The sequence below is a fragment of the Oryctolagus cuniculus genome, chromosome 15, assembly GCF_964237555.1.
Source record: "Oryctolagus cuniculus chromosome 15, mOryCun1.1, whole genome shotgun sequence".
Taxonomy (NCBI): Eukaryota; Metazoa; Chordata; class Mammalia; order Lagomorpha; family Leporidae; genus Oryctolagus; species Oryctolagus cuniculus.
In genome coordinates, this window is record NC_091446.1 from 78,383,797 (window position 1) to 78,404,671 (window position 20,875).

The window sequence follows — 20,875 nt, forward strand, 5'->3', positions numbered from 1 at the left end:
AGCTCTCTGCTATGGCCTGGGAAAGCAGTAAAAGATGGCCCAAGTCCTTGGGCCCCTGCACCCACACAGGAGACCATGGGGAAGCTCCTGGCTCCTGGCTTCTGATCAGCACAGCTCCGTCCATTGTGGCCACCTGGGGCTATCTGTGGCCCTTCCAGTGGATGGAGGACCTCTCGCTCTCTTTGTGCCTCTGCCTCTGCCTCTCTGTAGTTCTGCCTTTCAAATAAATAAATCAATTTTTAAAAAATATAGATTTTGTTTCATGTTCTTTGTTGATTTATTTATTAAAAGCTGTATTTATTTAAAAGGCAGAATTATAGAGAGAGAGCGGGAAGGAGAGACAGAGACAGAACTCTTCCATCTGGTTCAAGGGGCTGGGCTGGGCCAGGCCAAAGCCAGGAGCCTGGAACTCTGTCCTGGTCTCCCACATGGGTGGCAGATGCCTACGTACTTGGGGCCATCTTCTGCTGCTTATCCCCGCACATTAGCAGGGAGCTGAATCAAAAGTGGAGCAACCGGGATTCAAACCAGCACTCACATGGGATGCTAGTGCTCAAAGAACGCACAGAAGAGAAGCTAGCAGCTGGGACACAGCAAGAGTGGACAAAGGGAGCCACAACACTAACCCCACATAGGCCGTTCAGTCCTAGTTTCCAGAAAGCTCCCCCGTAAGCTTTTCATTTGTTCCCTTCTTCTGTAGAACAGGATCATGGGAGTCGTGGAAGCTGTTCCAGCTCTTCCTGGCTAGGCAGTGTTTTCTAAGTGAGTCATCTGATCCCAGAAATGTTGTCAATAAATCATTCTCTAGCATTGTGGGACATGTGTTGAGAGGTAAGAGGCGCGTTAGGAGTGGGAGGAACGTGTGATAACACGCAGGGGAGGCCGGGTGAGTTCAGATTTTAGTTTACCTGACTAGCAGCACAGTGTTAACAGATGAGATGAGTGATGTGAGCGGAGGTTTGGGCTGTGCGGAGTTTGGAGAGCCACTGGAATATCCCAAGCAGAAATGTCCGTTAGACAGTTGTGGATACAAGAGCTTGAAGCCGAGAGGTCTGCAGTATCTATGTGGGAATAACCACGTGGAATTCATGCATCCTTGTGTTTCTTCCCCATTATCTCCAAATTATTTTGCAACTGTCAATACCGTCTTTATACTTCTAACACTTTGTACAATGATTGTATCCTATCTGGGTGATAGCCCTCATTTTGTCTGTACAGTTTACAATTTTTGTTCTACATAGAATTCTTTCTACCTGTTGGTGTGTTTAGTTCCACCCTAAGTGATTCTTTGCTGACATCTTAGATCCTGCACCTCCCTGCTTCCCACTGGAAAGTGTTCCTGCCACTGAGGTTCTTTACTTTTAACACCTATAGAGGACGATTACCATGCCATTTGGGGAAAGCTAATCGAGTCCTTTAAGAACGCCTTATATTGTGTTTAGGTACATTTCTAGTGTGCACTAAGTATTACTTTTCTGGGCACTGTGGCTTTGGAACTACTCTTTGCTGATTTATCAGAATATATACTATAACATTTGGTTTAGGTAAACAAATAACATTAACTTTTTCTCCGTGGAGTTAGTGAGCTTTCATATTGGTAATAGTTAACTGTAAGGGAGCAATTTGTTATTTTACCTATAGAAAGGCATACAATTATCCTTCCTTATCCACAGGGGCTATGTTCCAAGACCCCCAGTGGTTACCTGAAGCCACAGATAGTACTGAGCCCTACATATTCTATGTTTTTTTCAAAACATACATAGCTATTATAAAGCTGAATTTCTTTTTTAAAGATTTATTTATTTATTATTTTATTTGAAAGGTAGAGTTACAGAGAACAGAGGCGAGAGAGAGAGGGAGAGGTCTTCCATGGATGGAGGTGTGCTGATCCAAAACCAGGAGCCAGGAGCTTCTTCCAGGTCTCCCATGAGGGTGCAGGGACCCAAGGACTTGGGCTGGCACCTCATATGGGATGCTGGCGCTGCAGGCGGTTTTACCCACTATGCCGCAGTGCCTGCCCCTAAATAAACCTTAAAAACAACAACAATAACCAGTTACTTATTTCTGAAATCTCCAGGTAATGTTTTCACTGTGACTGACCATGGGAGGCTGAAACATTGAGCGTGAAACTGGATAAGGGGGAAACTACTACACCTAGGTTCAGATCTTGGCTTTGCTTTTTATCATCTGTGCCATGTCTGAACTCTATGCTGTATCTGGCTAGTTATCCACAGTGTGAAGGAATTTATGGCGTGATCAGAACTTCTCCCCTCTCTCTAGATGTCACCGTTCACGAGGACCAGTGGGCTGGTGAGACGGTGCTGCAGTCAACATTCACCAGTCAGTTACTGAATCTTGGGAGTCACTCATCGGTCCAGCCCGAGGAACGTAAGAGACATCTTGAAAGTAGTAATTTCTCATCACTTTAAATATGTAAACGTATAGGAAAGATTACAGTTAAAATATTTTTTTTTTACAAAATGCTGAATAAACAGCTGTGGAGTACTTTATATTAGCTTATTTTCACTAGAAGAGAAATAGTTTTTAAAAAAGAATTTATACATTGTAAATCATATTTCAAAAATATCAAGGTTCATGTTTCATTTCTTGGACAATATAGCGATGGCTCTTAACCTTTCAGGGAGTCACAGATCTCTTTTTCCAGAGAAATGAGCTTACATAGACACAAGCTTTTACTTACAATTGTAAGCCATTCTGTGGCCTTCTGAAGTTCTGTGCAATTTTTGAGCCTCTAACGAAGAATCCTTAGGGGAATACAGAGGCCTTGGCCTGGTGGTTTGAATCCTTCTTTTCCTTTCTGCCACTATCACTTCTCTGACTGTTTGCTCTTCTTTAAGATAAGATGTTTGGTGGAGACCTAGCAGCTATCTTCTAGGAAATAGGACAAAACAAGAAGTCAAAATAAGGGAAATGGTATAGACTGGGGTCAGAGACTGAGATTGGATCCTGGCCCCAGCACTTCCGTAGCCCTTGTCTTTAAGAGGATCATTTATCCTCGCTGAATCCCCTCTTGCCATCTGTGAAGCAGAAATAAAAAGATGCATACCTTACAGCGTTGTGAATATTAATTGAGGTAATGAATATAAGGTGTTACTGCTATACATAACATAGTAACAATATAGCAAGGCTAATGGGAGAAGTCACAAATGAGCAAAATGTAGTCAACAGAATACTGAAATAGTACAGTCAAAGAATAGCATCGGAGATGTGCAGATTACACAAGAAGTTAACCAGAATAGCAGGAAAGTTGTGTGACTTATTTGAGACAGGGTTGGAATTCCAGCCTCTGGTTTCTCAGTAACAGCAGCTAGAACAATGACGGCTGTTTGGAAGGAGCGGGCTTTCGCTGTCTCCCCAGGTTTGTTCATCAGCAGGAAGCCAGCATATGCTCTCGGAAAATGACGGAAAGAGTTCTTCATGTATCCAGTGTGCATTTGTGATGGTGGACATTGTTTAAGGCACCATGTTTCACCATATGCTGGGGTACAGTGGTGCCTGCCTCTGGGGAGCTTACATTCTTGTGTGGAAAGCACACACACACACACGCACACACACACACAGAACTAAACGGATGTAAATAAAATATTTGCCAGTGGGAAGGAGTGCTGTGAAGAAACCCACAGAAGGCAATAGTTAGGTTTGAGAGGTGATGGGAAGCCAGTGGTGATAAACAGAAATGGAGAGATGGGAGGTTTTGTCAATAGAGGTAACAGGATGCTGTGGGTTTGGAGGTGGAAGATGGGAGCTATCTGCTGCTGCTGAGTTTCTGATGTAAGTAACTGGGTAACCTTTACTGGGGAAGGCTGAGAGGGGGAAATTAAGGCAGATTTGGGGGAAATTAAGGGTTCTATTGTAGGCATATTGGGTTTGAGATACCCTTTGAGGCTTCCAAGTAGAATTGGAAACAGTCCAGGACTCAGAGGACAAAACTCTGGTTCAGATTGCAGAGTTACTAGCATATGGATGGTGTTCATTTATTTCGTTAAAAAGTTTAAATTTTAAAATATTGTCTGTGAAATGATAGACTCACAGGGGATTACAAAAATAGTAAGCCAAGTCCCATGGACCCTTCATTCAGCTTCCCCCAGTGGCGACATCTTACAAAACTTTATTATAATGTCAGTGTAATGCTATTAACCAAACTGCAGACCTTATTCAGTTTTTACATGCACTTATCTGGATTTATCTATAGTTCTATGCAGTGTTAGTAATCACCATGGTCAAAGTAAACTCAGAGAAACTCCCTCATGCCACCTCTTTAGAGTTCCCATCACTGTCCCTGTTCCCTCACAGCACTGATTTGTTCCCCATAGGGATCGTTTTGTTGTTTTGAGAATTGAATGTAAATGGAATCATGTTACATCAGTCTGACTTTTTTTTTAAGATTTTGTTTGAAAGGTGGAGTGACAGAGAGAGAGAGAGAGAGAGAGAGAGCGAGCGAGAGAGAGCGCTTCCATCCGCAAATGATTGTAACAGCTGGGGCTGGGCCAGGACCAGTACAAAGCCAGGAACCTGGAAGTCCATCCATGTCTCCACGTGGGTGGCAGGGGCCCAAACACCTGGGCCATCTTCTTCTTCTTCTTCTTCTTCTTTTTTTTTTTTTTTTTAAGGGAAAGGGTTTATTGATGGGGGAAATCCGATAGGCCAGAGGGAAGGGGTTAAGGGAGGGGGGAGGTCGAGAGAGAAAGGGAGAGAGAGAGAGATCAGGAGAGCACGTTTGTGGGAAGCAGGACCTGTTATACCCTTGTGGCCGGGGGCAGGGAAGTAGGAGCAGCAAATCCCATTAGAGTGGGGGTGGCACTGACACCTGTGGCTGGGCCATCTCGTCACCTGGTTTCTAGCAATGGTGATGGGGGCTAGATCCTAGGATGGTGTCTGGGGCATAGATTACACCACAGGTAAGACTGTGCCATTTTACTAACATCCTCCTCCCTTTTACCCCCCCCCCCTTTTCTTAAAAAAAAAAAAAAAGATTTATTTATTTATTTGAAAGTCAGAATTACACAGAGAGAAAGAGAGGCAGAGAGAGAGGTCTTCCATCTGCTGATTCACTCCCCAATTGGCTGCAACAGCTGGAGCTGTGCCAATCTGAAGCCAGGAGCTTATGCCGTGTCTCCCATGTAGGTACAGTGGCCCAAGGACTTGGGCCATCTTCTGCTGCTTTCCCAGACCACAGCAGAGAGCTGGATTGGAAGCAGAGCAGCCAGGCCTCGAACCGGTGCCCATATGGGATGCTGGCATTGCAGGCAGCAGGTTTACCCACTATGCCACAGCGCCAGCCCCCCCTTTTGTTTTTTATAAAGCAACCCTAATAAAAGTCCAGGTGGTGGTGGTGGAGGGATGATGATCTGTCTTTAGAGCTATTTCCTGCTGACGTAGGGTGACGATTTACTCTCCACTGGTGTGGGGCGATGTCTCAAGCCGCAGTGTCCTGGGTGGAGCACTGAGTATATCCCTGTAGCAGCATTTGGTTGACTGCCTGGTTGGGGAAGGCTTTGCTCCTTTCCATTATTACCTCCTGTAAACACTTAGACAAGGTAGTAGAAAAGCCAGGGTGAGAATAGCAGCCAATAATCCTAAGAGTGGCATTAGCTGAATATTGAGAGGATTTTACAACAGAGAGGAAATGGGGGGATTGGTCTTTGACCCTTGTGAAGACTGTTGGATGGATGGGGTTTTACGTGGCCTGATTGGTTCACATAATAACAACACAGTTAAGATCAGTCTGTTCTGTAGTACCACGCCTGTTAGTGAGGCTGGGCCGTCTTCTGTTGCTCTGCTCAGGTGCATTACCAGGGACTTGAACCCGTGTTCTTATGGGATGTGATGCTGCAGGCGGCAGCTTAACCCACTGCACCACAGCGCTGTCCCCTCAGTGTGATCTTCGGAGATTTTGTTCTCCCAAGTAATGATAATGCCCTGGAATCCATTCAGTTTGTTGTGTACATCAATAGTTACTTCTTTTTAGTGTTGAGTACTGTTCTAGTACATGGATCTACCAGAGTTTGTTTAATTGTTCACCTGCTGAATAACATTTGTATAATTTGCCAATTTGGGCTGTTATGAATAAATCAGATACGAAATATGAGTACAGGTTTTTGTGTGAACGTAAATTTCATTTCTCTGGCATAAATGCTGGGTTACATTTTGTAAGTGCATGTTTAGTTTCATAAGAAACTACCAAACTGTTTTCCTGAGTGCTTATATCATTTACAATTCTTTTTTTTTATTTATCTTATTTATAGATTTATTTGAAAGTCAGAGTTACAGAGAGGGAGAGGCAGTGGGAGGGAGAGAGAGAGAGAGAGAGAGAGAGAGAGAGAGATAGATCTTCTGTCCTCTGGTTCACTCCCCAAATGGCTGCAATGGCCAGGGCTGTGCCAGACCGAAGCCTAGATCAGGAACTTCATCTAGGTCTTCACATGGGTGCAAGGTCCAAAGCACTTGGGCTATCTTCCACTGCTTTCCCAGGCGTGTTATCAGGGAACTGGATCAGAAGTGCAACAGCTGGGACTCAAACTGGTGCCCATATTGGATGCTAGTGTTGCAGGCAGAGGCTTTATGTACTACACCACAGCCGACCCCTATCATTTAAAACTCTTACCAGCAATGTATCTTTGAGTTCAAAGGTTTTTTTGCACCAGTAATCATGTATAATATATTTACCTTAGTTTTTATTTTAACCATTCTAATAGTTATGCTGTGATATCTTGTTGTTGGGTTAATTTACTTTTCCCTAATGGCACAGAACAGATCTAATATACAAAATACAGCTAAAGAGATAGAAGATCTAAACAGCATAAAAACTAGGTTTGACTTTATGGATACAAATCAAACTATAATAGTAGAAATATACATTCTTCTCTTGTGCCCTCAACACATCCAAAAAGTTGATTATCTGTTAGGTCACAAAAAAAATATCAATGACTTTGGGCCGGCGCCATGGCTCACTAGGCTGATCCTCCGCCTATGGTGCCGGCACACCGGGTTCTAGTTGTGGGGAGCAACTCAGACTAGACTGTTACTCGAATTAAGACTTATTCTATGCATCTGCTCTCCCACAATATGGCGCTGGGAGAGGAGGAAACAGCTTCTACACAGCTGCCTCCAGTTCAACCAATAAACAGCAGGACCTGCTCCTGATTGGAGGAGAGCAGCGTACTCGGCGTGTGGGTAGCAGAGTTGGGATTGGTGGAAGAGGACTATAAAGGAGGAGAGAGACAACGTGCACCAGGAACATCTAAGGGGAACACCTGAGGAACATCTGAGCAGCCCCCGAGAGAGCCGGCTGGCGGTGTGCCGCTCCCCCATGGAAGTGGGGAAAGTGGCTAGGGGGAACCGCCCTTCCACGGAGGTGGAAGGGACGGTAGCCAACCCGGGAAGAACCAGCAGCAAACCCGGGGAGGGCCGAGCAGACAAAAGAACAGCGCAGGGTCCTGTGTCGTTCCTCCACGAAGACGGGGAGCGACACTAGTCCTGGTCAGGGCACCGGATTCTCTCCCAGTTGCCCCTCTTCCAGGCCAGCTCTCTGCTGTGGCCCGGGAGTGCAGTGGAGGATGGCCCAAGTGCTTGGGTCCTGCACCCCATGGGAGACCAGGAGAAGCACCTGGCTCCTGGATTCGGATCAGCGTGGTGCACCGGCCACAGCGTGCCGGCTGCGGCGGCCATTGGAGGGTGAACCAACAGCAAAGGAAGACCTTTCTCTCTGTCTCTCTCTCTCTCACTGTCCACTCTGCCTGTCAAAAAAAGAAAAGAAAAGAAAATATCAATGATTTTCATAAAATGTGAGTATTACAAATGTGCTGATCGAAATGGTATACCTAGAGTCTCAACAAAAATTTTATTTGGAAGTTTTACAACCTATATAATAAATCCAACACTTTTACCAATAAATATGAAAGAATATAAAAAGAAATTAATTAAATTCCAAGCTCAGAGAACTTTCAGAAGAACAATTAAGTAAATTAAAAAAATCCCAAGGAAGAAAATAATTCAGATAAAAGCAGAAATTAATGAAAATGAGAATTGAGGGGCCAGCGCTGTGGCATAGCGGGTAAAGCCGCCACCGGCAGTGCCGTCATCCCTTATGGGCGCCGGTTCAAGTCCCAGATGCTCTACTTCCAATCCAGCTCTCTGCTATGACCTGGGAAAGCAGTAAAAGATGGCCCTAGTCCTTGCGCCCCTGCACCCATATGGGAGACCCAGAGGAAGCTCCTGGCTCCTGACTTTGGATTGGCTCACTACCTCTCTCTGTAACTGTCTTCCAAATAAGTAAAAACAAATCTTTAAAAAAAAATAAAGGTAACCCAGTAAAATGTTGATGGATGTTTGTTTTTATTTAAGGTATTGGTGAAGGGATCACATCAGACTCCAGGAATTGGAAAACCAATGGGATGTTTTTAAGGTGCTGGAGGAGTCAAAACAATAATGGAAATTTTGAGCTTTGCTAATTGGTAGAAAAATGTATTACCAATGCCAGTAGAGAAGTAAGGGACAGAGCAAGGTTTTTAGAGAGGATAAATAATTGTTTCCAATGATTAAAAATATCAAGCTTTATTTTCTGCATTTAAACTGATTCAAGAAGAAGCTACATATTTTGTAGAGATGAAACCATGTTTTATATACAATCCCACTTTACAACATAAAATACAGTGCTAAGAAAATATTGTATGTCGTCAAGAAAATATAATGCTGCCATCCTTTTTGTGGGTTTTTCCTTCCTAGATTCCAGTATTGTTAGTGGTGACGTACTTCGGGACTTGCTGGCGTATGTGTCTTCCAAACACCCCTACCTCAGAGATCTACCTCACAGGCAGCCTCAGAAGGGGAGCAGTGTGGAGTTTGTGGACTTGGAGCAGCTCCAGTGTGAAACCTTAGTCCATGCAGTGCTCCGAGTTGTGGATATCACAGTATTGACAGGTGAACATTGGGTACTTCCTGACTTTTAGATTGCAGCTAATTGAGCATGCATGGACTCTCTTTCCAGTCATTATTCTCTGAACAATATAGTATAACAGCTGTTTACATAGCACGGACTCGCTGTTGAGTATTCTGGGTGATCTAGGGCAGACTAAAGTATATGGAAGGATGTGCATGGGTTTATGCAGATAGCGTACTATTTATGTAGGGAATTTGAGCATCTGTGGGTTTTAGTGTCTGGGGGTACAGATACTGCGGGGCGGTTGTAACACCAACTACGACCCTCCTTTTCCTTTTCCAGAGGCTTCGTACAATTACAGAGGGCAGAGGCAAAGGAAAGTCATAGTAACAGTGGAGCAGACCCAAGGTCAACATTATGTGCTTGTGTTATGGGGTCCTGGAGCATCATGGTACTCGCAACTTCAAAGGAAAAAAGGTAAACACACTAAAAACGTTTAATGTATTTGTATTTTGGTAAATGATTAATGCTTCTGTTCCTGAGATGAAGAGACTCTTAGAAGAGATAAGACAGCATTTGAAGTGGCAGTGATCATGATTGAATATTCTTCTGCCAGTTTTCTCTGTTACAGTTTTTGTATCTTTTGTAACAATTCGGTTGTCTAAAAACTCTTTTATAATTAATGGTGTCAAAATAAAGGCTTACATTTATTACCAGATATACTAATTTAACTTTTAATGAAGATTTATCTCCTTCAGACAGTGTCCTTTAAAGATTAATTCTGGGGGGGCCGGTGCTGTGGCTCACTTGGTTAATCCTCTGCCTGCGGCACCAGCATCCCATATGGGCGCTGGGTTCTAGTCCCGGTTGCTCCTCTTCCACTCCAGCTTTCTGCTGTGGCCCAGGAAGGCAGTGGAGGATGGCCCAAGTCCTTGGGCCCCTGCACCTCTTGGGAGACCAGGAAGAAGCTCCTGGCTCCTGGCTTTGGATTGGTGCAGTGCCGGCCGTAGCGGCCATTTGAGGGGTGACCCAATGGAAGGAAGACCTTTCTCTCTGTCTCTCTCTCTCACTGTCTAACTCTATCTGTCAAATAAAAAATAAAAATAAATAAATAAATAAGTTAATTCTGGAGAAGCTCCTACGATTTTTTTTCAGGCAGGGTACTCTTGAAAAATGAGCTGCTCTCTGGTTATAAGGCAGATATTAGAGTTTCATTAACTCTTTCAAATTATAAGTACTGCTCAACAAATCACTATGTATCAGGGTTTTCTTTAATTGTTTTAAAAGTATAGACTGTCGGCCTGTGCCGCGGCTCACTAGGCTAATCCTCCACCTTGCGGCGCCGGCACACCGGGTTCTAGTCCCGGTCGGGGCCCCGGATTCTGTCCCGGTTGCCCCTCTTCCAGGCCAGCTCTCTGCTGTGGCCAGGGAGTGCAGTGGAGGATGGTCCAAGTACTTGGGCCTTGCACCCCATGGGAGACCAGGAGAAGCACCTGGCTCCTGCCTTCGGATCAGTGTGGTGCACCGGCCGCAGCGCGCTGGCTACGGCGGCCATTGGAGGGTGAACCAACAGCAAAGGAAGACCTTTCTCTCTGTCTCTCTCTCTCACTGTCCACTCTGCCTGTCAAAAAAAAAAAAAAAAAAAAATTACATTAAAAAAAAAAGTATAGGCTGACATCCAAAGAAAGTTCCTATTTCAAATATGACCCTTTTTTTTATATTTTTTAAAGTTTAAATAATTTGTGGTGTAATAGATGAAATTAAATCAATATTCTAGTAAAATAGTATGTCTCTCTTTTGATATTGTGAGATTCTCTTGTAGCAATAAGATAGTTTGATTAGTGGTATAAGGTATTTTACCCTGCTATATTAAAGATTGATTGAGTGTATGGCCCATTGTTTTTTACCCAAAGATATTAATGTCTCTTCCCAAACTTCTGCCTATGAAGTAGTTATCTGTGGTAGGATCTGTCACATTGTCTCCCTTAATCATTAATAGTTATAACCAGGATTTGCGATAAGTCTGACTTCCGACTTTTATGTTAGGATCAAACAGTGACAGATGTTTGTTCAGTTGAGAAATCTGGCAAACACATATTGATGAGAGCGTAGTCATGATCACTGACCACCGTATCATAGCCAAGGGCATGAGTCTAGAGCGTGCTGACCAAAAATGTAGGTCAGAGGTGTACCGGAGCTGTAGGGAGCAGGTTGCTCCATGCTTGCCACGAATATTCTTTTAAGGTTAACAGTTATTTGGTTAATAGAAGATAAATTGTAGTCTTTTAATAATTCTACCATATTTAGGTTAATATTGGAAACTTATTAATCCACATATTTAGATGTGGTAGTTTATTGTTGATCCAGCACATATTTATTTTTAATCACCATTTAGAAGTTTTAATATCCATTTCAATACTGCAAGATTGTTCTTTTTTAAGGGAAAATTCAGATTTCAAAGGACCACTTAAATAAGTGTTTCTGCTTTCAAATATTGTTGGCATTCTATTTATTCATTTAAGATTTCCTATTCTTTCTATTAACTACAATTAAATTCTTTCTGTTAACTTCTGGGCACTGCTTTACTTCCTCCTAAGGATAACAAACTCATTTTGGATAATATAACCAGAAATGAATTCAGCAGTCATTATTTGAATACTGGAGATAATAAAGTTGATTCTGTGGGGAAGAATAGTAAGAAATCCCAAATTTACACACTTTTGAAATATGCATTGTTGGTAGGACTTTGGTGTGCCTCATGTATGCCAGGCACTCTCACAGCTTAGGTCCTAATGACGGTGAACTAAGGTCATAAACCCTACGTTGTAGTAGTGGTTGAGTAAGCCTAGAATAAGCTTCTCAGAACTAAATGCTGGGGAGGGTGTTTGTTGTAATGCTTGGGATGCCCACGTTGTGTATTGGAGTGTCTCAGTTTCAGTCCTGGAGGATCCTGGAATGCCTTCCTGGGAAGGCAGCAGATGATGGCCCAGGTACTTGGGTTCCTGTCACTCATGTGGGAGACCCAGATGGAGTTCCTTATTCTTGGCTTTGCTCTGGCCCAGCCCTGGCCAGCTGTTGTGGGCATGTGGGGGAGTTAACCAATGGATAGAAGATTCTCTCTCTCTCTGCCTCTGCCTCCCTGAAACTGTGCCTTTCAAATATAAATAAGTAAATCTTTTAAAAAATTTTAAATTTGGGCGCTGGAGCTTGTAGTTAGATCTCCGTTCTTGCCACCTTATACCGTGCGAAGCGTCTTGGGGTTTCAGGGCACCCCAGGGCAGCAGTGCTGACAGGCTCCAGGGCATCTCAGGATAGGAGCTGAAGGCGGAGGCAGCCCCAGGCAGCTTCTCCTTGTTTCTGGGTTACTCCTTCAGGACTTTCTCTGCTTCTCCACCACATGGAAGGCACTTCCTAATTTTACTTCTCCTTCCAGCAGGCCAGCTTCGTTTCTGGATTCTCAGCCAGGAGAATCTGATTGTGCGGCCTGATCCCATCAGCTGTGACAGGAAGATGAGGGCCTGAGCTGCTTTCAGTGAGGAGCGTGTGGCCTGGCTGTACACCTGGCTTGTGCTCACCATCCAGGGAACATAGATTCATTAGCTTAGAGCTGCATGTATCATAGAATCCCAGCTTGATAAACACATAGCTATAAATATGTGTGTATATTTAAAAATCGAGAAATGGCTTTCTTAATGCTAGCAATGGTATTTGTGTGGTATTATGTGGTTTTTATTTTCTCTTTATGCCTTTAGTTTGAATTTTAGGTGTGGGTGAGCTTCTGCATTTATTCTTCAAATTTTTTTATTGTAAAAGCCATAAAACATACACAAAAGTAGAGAGAATAGTAAGAACAAGAGTACCTCAAAGAGTTAATAATTAGACCTCTAGTCATTTATCATGATATAAAGATGTAGCGAAAAATCTGTTTATCTCAGTTCTGTTTATAATAGTGAAAAATAAAAGCAACCAAAGAGTCTCAAAGTAGAGGATTCTTATAATTTTAAGATTTTGGTTTATTTGTGCAGTTTTGTTTTTTTTTTAAAGATTTATTGATTTGAGAGTCAGAGTTACACTGAGAGAGAAGGAGAGGCAGAGAGAGAGAGAGGTCTTCCACCCAATGGTCCGTTCTCCATTGGCCGCAACGGCCGGAGCTGCGTCGATCCAAAGCCAGGAGCTTCTTCTGGGTCTCCCATGCAGATGCAGGGGCCCAAGTACTTGGGCCATCTTCTACTGCTTTCCCAGGCCATAGCAGAGAGCTGGATCAGAACTGGAGCATATGGGACTTGAACCGGCACCCATATGGGATGCTGGCACTGTTATGCAACAGTGCTGGCTCCTTATTTGTGCAGTTTTTATAGATTGCATATTCATATATAAATAATATATTGCAACTTTTAAAGATACTGTAGAATAATACTTAATGATATAAAAACATATATTTAGCACATTAACTAAAACTCAAATAAATCCAAAACAACTGGTTGTCCACTAAAATGTTAACTATTTTATTTTAGGGTATTGAGGTTATGGCTGCTATCTATTTATTTACTTAGCTTGTCTGATTTCTCAGAATAGAAAGCTATTTTAAAAATAATAATTGGTTGTTAAATAGCAACTTGGAATATATGTTCTTTAGTTCTGTATAATGATACTCTGATTGGAGAGATTTTCTGACTTATTTTAAATTCTCTATCCAAAAAAGTGGGTTAGATTTATGGAAACTGCAAACCTAGTTGTTATCAGAAAAGTTAATGCTGAGAAACCTCGTCTTGTTTTATTGCATTTTTATTTTTTAAAGATTTATGTATTTATTTGAAAGGCTGAACGTGTGTGTGTGTGTGTGTGTGTATACGAGAGTGAGAGAGAGATCTTCCATCCTCTGGTTCATTCCCCAGATGGCCCCACAGTAGCCAGCACTGGACCAGCCAGGAGCCAGTGCTTCATCCAGGTCTCCCATGTGGGTGGCAGAGGCCCAAATACTTGGGTCATCTTCCACTGCAGCTTTCACTGTGAAGCTACAACACTGGCTCCATATTTTGTATCTTGATACTCAAATTCTTTAGTAATAAAATTTGTAGTTAACTGATCCAATCAGGTCAATCTATTTAATCTGATCTTGAACCTAGACTTTTTACTTTTTGGTGACTTTTTGTTTTTATTTGTTTTTGTTTAAGATTGTATTTGGGAATTTAAATATCTTTTTGTTCAGCCTAATGGTGTACTAGAAAACCTAGAATTACATACAACACCTTGGTCATCCTGCGAGTGTCTATTTGATGATGATATAAGGGCAATTACATTTAAAGCAAAATTTCAAACAAATCCACCGTCCTCACTGAAGGTGTCAGACTTAGCAACTCACCTGCAAGATAAGTGTTCAGGTAAGATCATTGTATACCTAAAACGTTGCTAGTTTTAATATATGCAAAGAAGCTACCATTTCTAAAAAGAATGTATAATATAATGACTATAAAAGTGAAATACATATCCTTGCAAATAGCTGAACCAGATGTTAGCAACTTCTTAGCTTTTTGCCTCTAGTCCTTTGAGGTGAACTTGTAATGCATTTTTGTGCGTAGTTACCAACAGCTCATTGTCTGATAAACCAGAAGTAGAAAAAGCACCTTCACCAGAGCCACTGTAGACATAAACACCTTAGGAAGTCTGTTGGCTGCCGTGTGGACACAGCTGTAAAGATTTTACAGTGATGTAAATCGTGTGACGCTTACTTACTGCCCTGTAAACGTAACAGCATACTTCCCAAACTCAGATATGTGTGGAGAGTGTAGATAAAATTCATCCTCAGAAGCACATCACAGAGAAAAATGCCTTTGATGATGAATTTTTGTACACCTCCCATTAAGTAAATGTGATTACAGTGATCTGTTTTGAGTGAAGTAACAAAAAAAATACCTTTGAGGTTCAAAATTTCATAGACTTTTTTTATTTCTTTGAGAAGCAGAGTTATAGACACAGAGAGACAGAGAGAAAGGTCTTCCATCTGCTGGTTCACTCTCCAAATGGCCACAACAGCCAGAGCTGTGCTAATCCGAAGCCAGGAGCCAGGAGCTTCTTCCGGGTCTCCCACGCAGGTGCAGGGGCCCAAGACTTGGGCCGTCTTCTACTGCTTTCCCAGGCCATAGCAGAGAGCTGGATTGGAAATGGAGCAGCCGGGTCTTGAACCGGTGCCCATATGGGATGCTGGCACTTTAGGCCAGGGCATTAACCCGCTGTGCCACAGCGCCAGCCCCTACTTTTCCTCATTACTTAAGGTAGGAATTGAGATTGTTGATATGAGACCTTTCTTTTTTTCACTATAGATCTTCAGCGTCATAAATTTCCCTCCAAGTGCAGTTCCCATGCTCTCTATTCAGCGCCCTGTGTGTTGTGAGAATTGCCACTCTAGCTCGTGGGAGAGGCACTATTCCCAGATCTGTGCTCACCCCGGGGATGTTCCTAGTTTTTTGGGTGGTTCTTTCCTTGGCTGCTGGTCAGTGCTCCAGAGTTCTTGCTCTTTGCACCCCCCTCTGTCTGTCCAGTGCCCTACCCCTGAGAACTCACAGCCATGTTGGCCTCACAGACCCAAAGCTCCAGCTCCTGTCAGCTCAGGGAAAGCACCAGCTCTGAGCTGTCTAGGGTCTCCTTCCCAGGCAGTGCCCATATGGGATGCTGGCATTACAGTCTGTGGCTTTACCCACTAGGCCACAGTGCTGGCCCCATCAGTGCACTTCTGATAGCACATACCCAGAGGTGGTATCGGGCTCCTCAGGGTGAAGAGTTAGGGTGCCCTGACTTCAGACATCAGTCACAAGTATTGGGTGCCCAGGTTCCCATGTCTCTGTCTGACTCTGTACAGAGCTGGGGGTTCCCACATCCCCCTTTTTGGACTTGATCATTTGCTAGAATGGCTCACTGAATTCAGGAGCACTCTTTACTACCATTTGTGGTTTGTTATAAAGGATACAATTCAAGAATAGCTAAATGGAAGTGATGTATAAGGCAAGTTATGGGGGGTAGGGCATAGAGCCTGCATGCCCTCATTGGGCGCTCCACCCTCTCTGCCCATGGATATGCTCACCAACCCAGAAGTTCTCCAAACCTGGTTGCATAGGGTTTTTATCAAGTCTTCATTCCACAGGCATGATTAAGTCATTGGCCAGTGGTGCTTAACTCAATCTCCAGCCCCTCTCCCCGGGAGGATGGGACTGGAGAGATCAAAGTTCCAACCTTCTAATCCTGCTTTGGCCTTCCTGATCCCCTCCCAAAGCTACCTATTGGTCCCCAGATACCAATCATCTCACTTTTATCAACTGTGCAGATTCCAAGCGTTTTAGGAATTTTGTGCCAGAAATCAGGAGCAGACCAAATATTTATTTTTGATTTATAACTCAAGATATGGGCAAGAATCTAGTCTCTTACTCCACCCTAGTCAAGTGCCAGATTATAGTTTTACTATTTGCCAGTGACCTGCTGGGATGGCTAGATCAGAAAACTCAGCCAATGTGCCTGGCTTGGTTTTAAACATAAAAATTAACAACTCCATGGATAGTAATGAAATAGGAGGCCGCAGCACTGATCTGGCCCCTCTGGCTCAAGGATGAACCCAGGAGTGGCCATGTTCTTGGAGATCAGGGGTCTGCTTGCTTTACAGCAGTGAGAGTAGGGCCAGGACTGTGTCTGCCTCCTTGTAAAGAGAGGACAACGTTCACCGAGCGTCTCCCCCACTGCCCACAGAATGTCGGCTCAGCAGGCTGCAAGCCCCTTGCAAGCAGCCCACATTCAGAGTGCCATATTACTTCTCCTAAGCAGGCGTGTATGTTTATACAGTGGTAGGATAACGATGGCATTCTTTTAAACGGACTGAAGTCTTCCCTCAATAGTGTTTTAGTCATTGAGCGTGTCTATGGTGGGTTATTAGATGTGCAACCATGACCTCTCGTGCTAACTTGGGAAACGTGGTGCAATTGGAAGAGACATGCGCCTTCTTTGGGCACTGAAAGGCTGAGACAAGTAGAAGAACTAAAGAACAGCAGAGCTGCTGTTCATGGTACCCTGAGAGAGGTGACAGGAAAAGCGAGTGGGGACCAGAGCGATGAGGTGTTGGCCTGGGATATTCTAGCGTCTACAGTGATGAGAAAGAACAAATTTGAAGGCTTAAAGAAATCTTTAAATTAAACATGGAGAGGAAGGGAGAATAATGCTCTGATAAACTCCTGTGTTCAACAGGCAAAGATAAACTAACAGTGTGTCTGGCAGGTCACAGAGAAAGGATTTGTCTAATGGGTGGATGGCCATTAGAGGTCCTGGTGAGTCATTCAAGAAATGTTTAGGAAATTAGGGTGCTTAATGTGCACCCCGAGCAGGTTGATGACAGGCAGGAAATTGGGAGTAAAAAAGATTTTTTGAAAAAATATTTATTTATTTATTTATTTGAAAGTCAGAGTTACACAGAAAGAGAAGGAAAGACAGAGAGAGAGACAGAGAAAGAGAGAGAGGTCTTCCATCCGTTGGTTCACTGCAACAGCCGGAGCTGCGCTGATCCGAAGCCAGGAGTCAGGAGCTTCTTCTGGGTCTCCCACGTGGGTGTAGGGGCCCAAGCACTTGGGCCATCTTCCACTGCTTTCCCAGGCCATAGTGGAGAGCTGGATCGGAAGTGGAGCAGCTGGGACTTGAACCGGCACCCATATGGGATGCTGGCACCGCACACAGTAGCTCAACCCATTATGCCACAGCGCCGGCCCCCTAAAAAAGATTTTAAAGAGGGTAAATTGTTGGCCGGCGCCGCGGCTCACTAGGCTAATCCTCCGCCTGTGGTGCCGGTACTCCGGGTTCTGTCCCATGTGCTCCTCTTCCAGTCCAGCTCTCTGCTGTGGCCCGGGAAGGCAGTGGAGGATGGCCCAAGTGCTTGGGCCCTGCACCCACATGGGAGACCAGGAGGAAGCACCTGGCTCCTGGCTTTGGATCGGCACAGCGCCAGCCATAGTGGCCATTTGGGGGGTGAACCAACCAACGGAAGGAAGACCTTTCTCTCTGTCTCTTGCTGTCTAACTCTGCCTGTAAAAAAAAAAAAAAGAGGGTAAACTGTTGGTATATTATTTTTGGACAAGGTGGAGAGTAGAATAACTCATGTTCTATTTGGCTTTTGGCTGTGATCATTTTAAAAGAAGACAGGGCAGGGAGAAAGGGCATGGTAACTGGTTCGTGTATCTGCAGTACTAAACGAAGGCTTAAACTTTGCTTGATTCTAGAGGAGAGGAGGGAGAAAGCACCCGCCCTGTCAGCCGGGTTAGCTGCAGGCAGATGCATGTCCTCCCCTTAGAATCTGGAGTCAGTGCTGAGACCACAGGGAGCCTTTGTCTGGGGAGATAGAAGGCCCAGAGCAGGGCCTCCGGGTGAGCCTGTGACTAACCCCGTATTTGTAAATCAGCGCAACACGTTTGGTCCAGAATTTCTAGTGTTCCTTTTGGTTTGCCTTCTCTAGGAGTGACTCTAATTAAAGCCCGGATTCTGGAGCTGGCATTTCCCACCGCAGCAGCTCAGGAGATCGCGCTAAATGCTCACACTTCTCTGGGGAGGGTCTTCGCTTCTCTTCCCCAAATCATATACACTGGCTGTGCAAAATGTGGATTGGAACTAGAGACGGATGAGAATAAGATCTACAAACAGTGTTTTAACTGCTTGCCATGTATGAGGAAGAAAATCTACTACAGGTAAGGCATCGAAGCAAGCTGACGTGATGGAAAATGATTATTATTAGTATAGGGTGAGAAATGACCAAAAATTATATATCAGCCCTTACTTTCATACAAGAACAAATTGAAGCTATTCCAAGAGAATAAATTGTACTTCCTGAGTGACAAATAGCTGTTTATGAAAGCACAAATTGCCCGGTTATCATGACAGGAATTTTTAAAAGCAGTAATCGAGACACTGTCCACTCTGCCTGTCAAAAAAAAAAAAAAATAGCAGTAATCGGGAGATTACTATGAAGGAAGGCAGTGGAGGATGGCCCAAGTGCTTGGGCCCTGCACCCGCATGGGAGACCAGGAGAAGCACTGGCTCCTGGCTTCAGATCGGCGCAGTGCGCCAGCCCTACTGGCCATTTGGGGGGTGAATCAACAGAAGGAAGACCTTTCTCTCTGTCTCACTATCTATATCTCTTCCTGTCAAATAAAAAAAAGTGGCATATTCAAGAAAATGTTCGCTCATGAACCTTGTTTCCCTTCTTAGATATTTGTGTTTGCTATAGATATGTGAGTGAATTTTCCTGTTGCTTTGAAAGTGTGCTTTTGTGGGGAAGAGGATTGAATAAAGATGCATGATATATAATGTGATGAAAATGGAGTTCTCATCTGAAGTTAAGGCCTCGTATGTTAGGTGACTTTCAGTATCATTTACTCCATTCTGCTTCTTCCTTGCCACTCAAACCACTTCTTTTTAAAAAATTAATCCAGACATTATTTTTAAGGCTCATTTTATTTATTTGAAAGGCAGTTACAGAGAGATAGAGAGAGAGAGCAATCTTCCATCTATTGGCTCACCCCCCAAGTGGCTGCAACAGCCTGGGCTGGGCCAGGCCAAAGCCAGGAACCAGGACCTTCATCTGGGTCTTCCACATGGGTGCAGGGGACCAAGGACTTCGGCCATCTTCTCCTGTTTTCCCAGGCACATTAGCAGGGTGCCGAGACTTGAACCGACACCCATATGGGATGCCAGCACTGCAGGCAGTGGCTTAATCCATTTGCCACAATGCTGGCCCCTCAAACTGCTTTTGTCAGGGCAAGCAGCAATTTTAATGTTGCCTCATCTATGGATATATATTTGATTACTTCTGCCTTTTATTATTTATTTATTTAATTGAAAGGCAGGCAGAGAGAGAGGGAGAAACAGAGACAGAGAAAAATCAATCTTCTATCTGCTGGTTCACTCCTCAAATACCCACAATATCCGGGGCTGGGACAGGCTGAAACCAGGAGCCAGGAGCTCCATCCAGGCCTCCCTCCTTGAGCTGTTACCCTCTGCCTCCCAGAGTGCATGTTAACAGGAAGCTGGATTGAAAGCAGAGGCAGGACTCTATCGTAGGCACTCTGACAGGAGAGGCAGGCATCGCGAGTGCCAGCCCACGCTGCTGTGCCGCCACTGCTCGTACTTCCCCTCACCTAGCTTCAGGGGCCCTGCCTTCTGGTTTCTAAATTGCCTGTCAGACCCTTCCCTCTCAGCCTCTGCCGCGAATGTTGGGGTCCGCCCAGAGTCCTCTTTGTTCTGTCTGTGTGCTCTGCCTGGCTGATCATACTGTCTCCATGTGTTTGGATATGACCTGTCTACTCTCCATGGTGTCTCATGACCTGTCCCTTCTCTCTTCTGAGTTCATTTTTGTGTATGGTGTACGAATGTGAGTCCACTGTTGTTATTCTGCATGTGGATGCCCAGTTGTCCCAGTGTGACCTGCGGGAGACTGTTACGTCTCCATGGGGTCCTCTCGGCACCATTGTTGAGAGTTTATTTTCTTTGTGTCCACTGACTACTTACGTTCCATGAATGGAGGAATGGATGTGTCTTGTCACTAGTGTACATCCGGAGCTTAGCACAGGCCACGGGACATCACAGAGAGTCTGCCTGTTGAGCAGACAGAGAAGACAGCCTGCAGGAGAGAATCGCGAGGAGGAGGAAAGGACCCAGGATCACCACGTGCCTGAGGGGCGGGCCGGGAGTCGTGCTCTGGCTCTGTTGGAGGAGAGCACTCTCAATGCCCTTCTCCATTTATTTTTTTCAGGCCAGCTTTAATGACCGTAGCTGATGGAAGCCATAAGGTTTGCATCCACGTAGGATCCAAGCTGATAGAGAAGATGCTTCTCAACATTGCACCAGACTGCCTGGACAGACTGATAGGTAACGTAGCAACATGCCACCAAGAGGTTGTTCTTGCTGAAACCGTTAATTCAGGAGCACAGGTGCTCTTCTTTTGAGTGTCTAGTA

At 44.3% G+C, this 20,875-nt stretch overlaps 1 protein-coding gene across 12 annotated transcripts in view; it reads left to right on the forward strand.

Annotated features, from left to right (window-relative positions):
• The window catches only part of SHLD2 (shieldin complex subunit 2), a 74,860-nt gene that overhangs the window by 53,343 nt on the left and 642 nt on the right, over positions 1–20,875 (forward strand). For 8 of the 12 annotated variants that reach the window (XM_070057999.1, XM_017348685.3, XM_070058005.1 and 5 more), the window contains 6 exons: positions 2,281–2,388; positions 8,746–8,940; positions 9,242–9,376; positions 14,074–14,280; positions 18,381–18,609; positions 20,673–20,788. In XM_070057999.1, the coding sequence (XP_069914100.1) occupies positions 2,281–2,388; positions 8,746–8,940; positions 9,242–9,376; positions 14,074–14,280; positions 18,381–18,609; positions 20,673–20,788 (990 nt within the window). The remainder of the gene's footprint in view (positions 1–2,280; positions 2,389–8,745; positions 8,941–9,241; positions 9,377–14,073; positions 14,281–18,380; positions 18,610–20,672; positions 20,789–20,875) is intronic. The other 4 variants (XM_070058000.1, XM_017348686.3, XM_070058008.1 and 1 more) reach the window with 1 other exon arrangement.